General features: G+C 25.9%; 1 protein-coding gene across 1 annotated transcript in view; it reads right to left on the minus strand.

Moving 5' to 3' along the window:
- Positions 1-648, minus strand: part of LOC106684230 (solute carrier organic anion transporter family member 74D) — a gene marked incomplete in the record, with an annotated part of 39,144 nt that extends 38,496 nt beyond the window's left edge. The window contains 1 exon segment of the mRNA XM_067052520.1: positions 509-648. Within this exon segment, the coding sequence (XP_066908621.1) occupies positions 509-527 (19 nt within the window).
- Between the last annotated feature and the right edge of the window lie 558 nt (positions 649-1,206).

Below are 1,206 nucleotides of genomic sequence, written 5' to 3' on the forward strand. Positions count from 1 at the left end.
AAAAAAAAATGAAAGAAGATAGAAACATTGTAGAAGCTATACCCACGCACTAGTCAGACATTTTTAATTTATATGAATTAATAGAACAATAGTGTTATCACTAGATAATGTTGATTTTAGAATTTACAACATCGATAACAATGAATTTTAAGAAAGATTAATGAATGAACATGGAATTTGAGGGCTTTATGGTGAGCTTGGATAAATAGAAGAATATTTTAATTTAGAAAAATTATTGCTATTAGTTAAAAAATTCACTTTTCTAATAAAAAAGTATTGCTGAAGTTTCATAAATATATTCAGGAGAAGTTTTTCTCAGAGTAAATTAAAAAATAACTACAACAAACAAAACTATAAATGTTACTAATGGATATATAAAAGTTGAAGAAACTAATTCTACATTAGAATGTAAAAAGATTAATCAGGAATATTGATAAGGATAAAAATATTCCACTAAAGATATTGATACTACGTTACATTTAAAATATATATTGACCCTTTCTAATACCTGAACAGCTTTTATCCATCCAAAAGAGTACACAATAGATTCTTTATTACTGACAGATTCTTAACAGGAAGCAAATAGGATACAGAGCACACTGTCAATCCACACATACACATTCTCTCTCCCACTCTCAGCTTCTTTATCTCCAACATGCCAGCCTCAGATATTATTATTTTTTTTTCATTTGAAGAAAAATAACCGAGAACCCACTCTCTGTGTCAGCAGTGATTATCTAATCTTTATTTCAGTCTGACTTAATAACTTAATTGTGGAAAAACTCAATTTGAATTAGTTATTTACACATCATAAAAAAAAAAAAAAAAAATACAACATAGTATTATGTAACACTCAATTAAAAACCTTTGCAGAAAAGTTACCTGTAATTATGCTAATTCCAAATTTACTCTGTCTATTTATGATTGTAAAAAAAAGTAACTAACAGGTTTTTATCTACCGTGATTCAATGTTATTTAAAAATATATATATCAACAACTTAAAGAGTTCACCGACAATATAGGCCTAAAATGTTAAAATCTAGAGCGACAAGCAAACAAAAAAGTCATTTTTTTAAAAATTATTATTATACAAATTATGTCATTTCACATATTATGCCATTTTCTTTTCAGTTGTATTTTATTTATTTTTACTATTCTATTTTCTAAAAACTCTCACCTCTCCTTCTTTTTTCTTTCTATTATATT

Source organism: Halyomorpha halys, unplaced genomic scaffold (assembly GCF_000696795.3).
Source record: "Halyomorpha halys isolate HHAL.00 unplaced genomic scaffold, Hhal_1.1 Scaffold558.1, whole genome shotgun sequence".
NCBI classification, from domain to species: domain Eukaryota; kingdom Metazoa; phylum Arthropoda; class Insecta; order Hemiptera; family Pentatomidae; genus Halyomorpha; species Halyomorpha halys.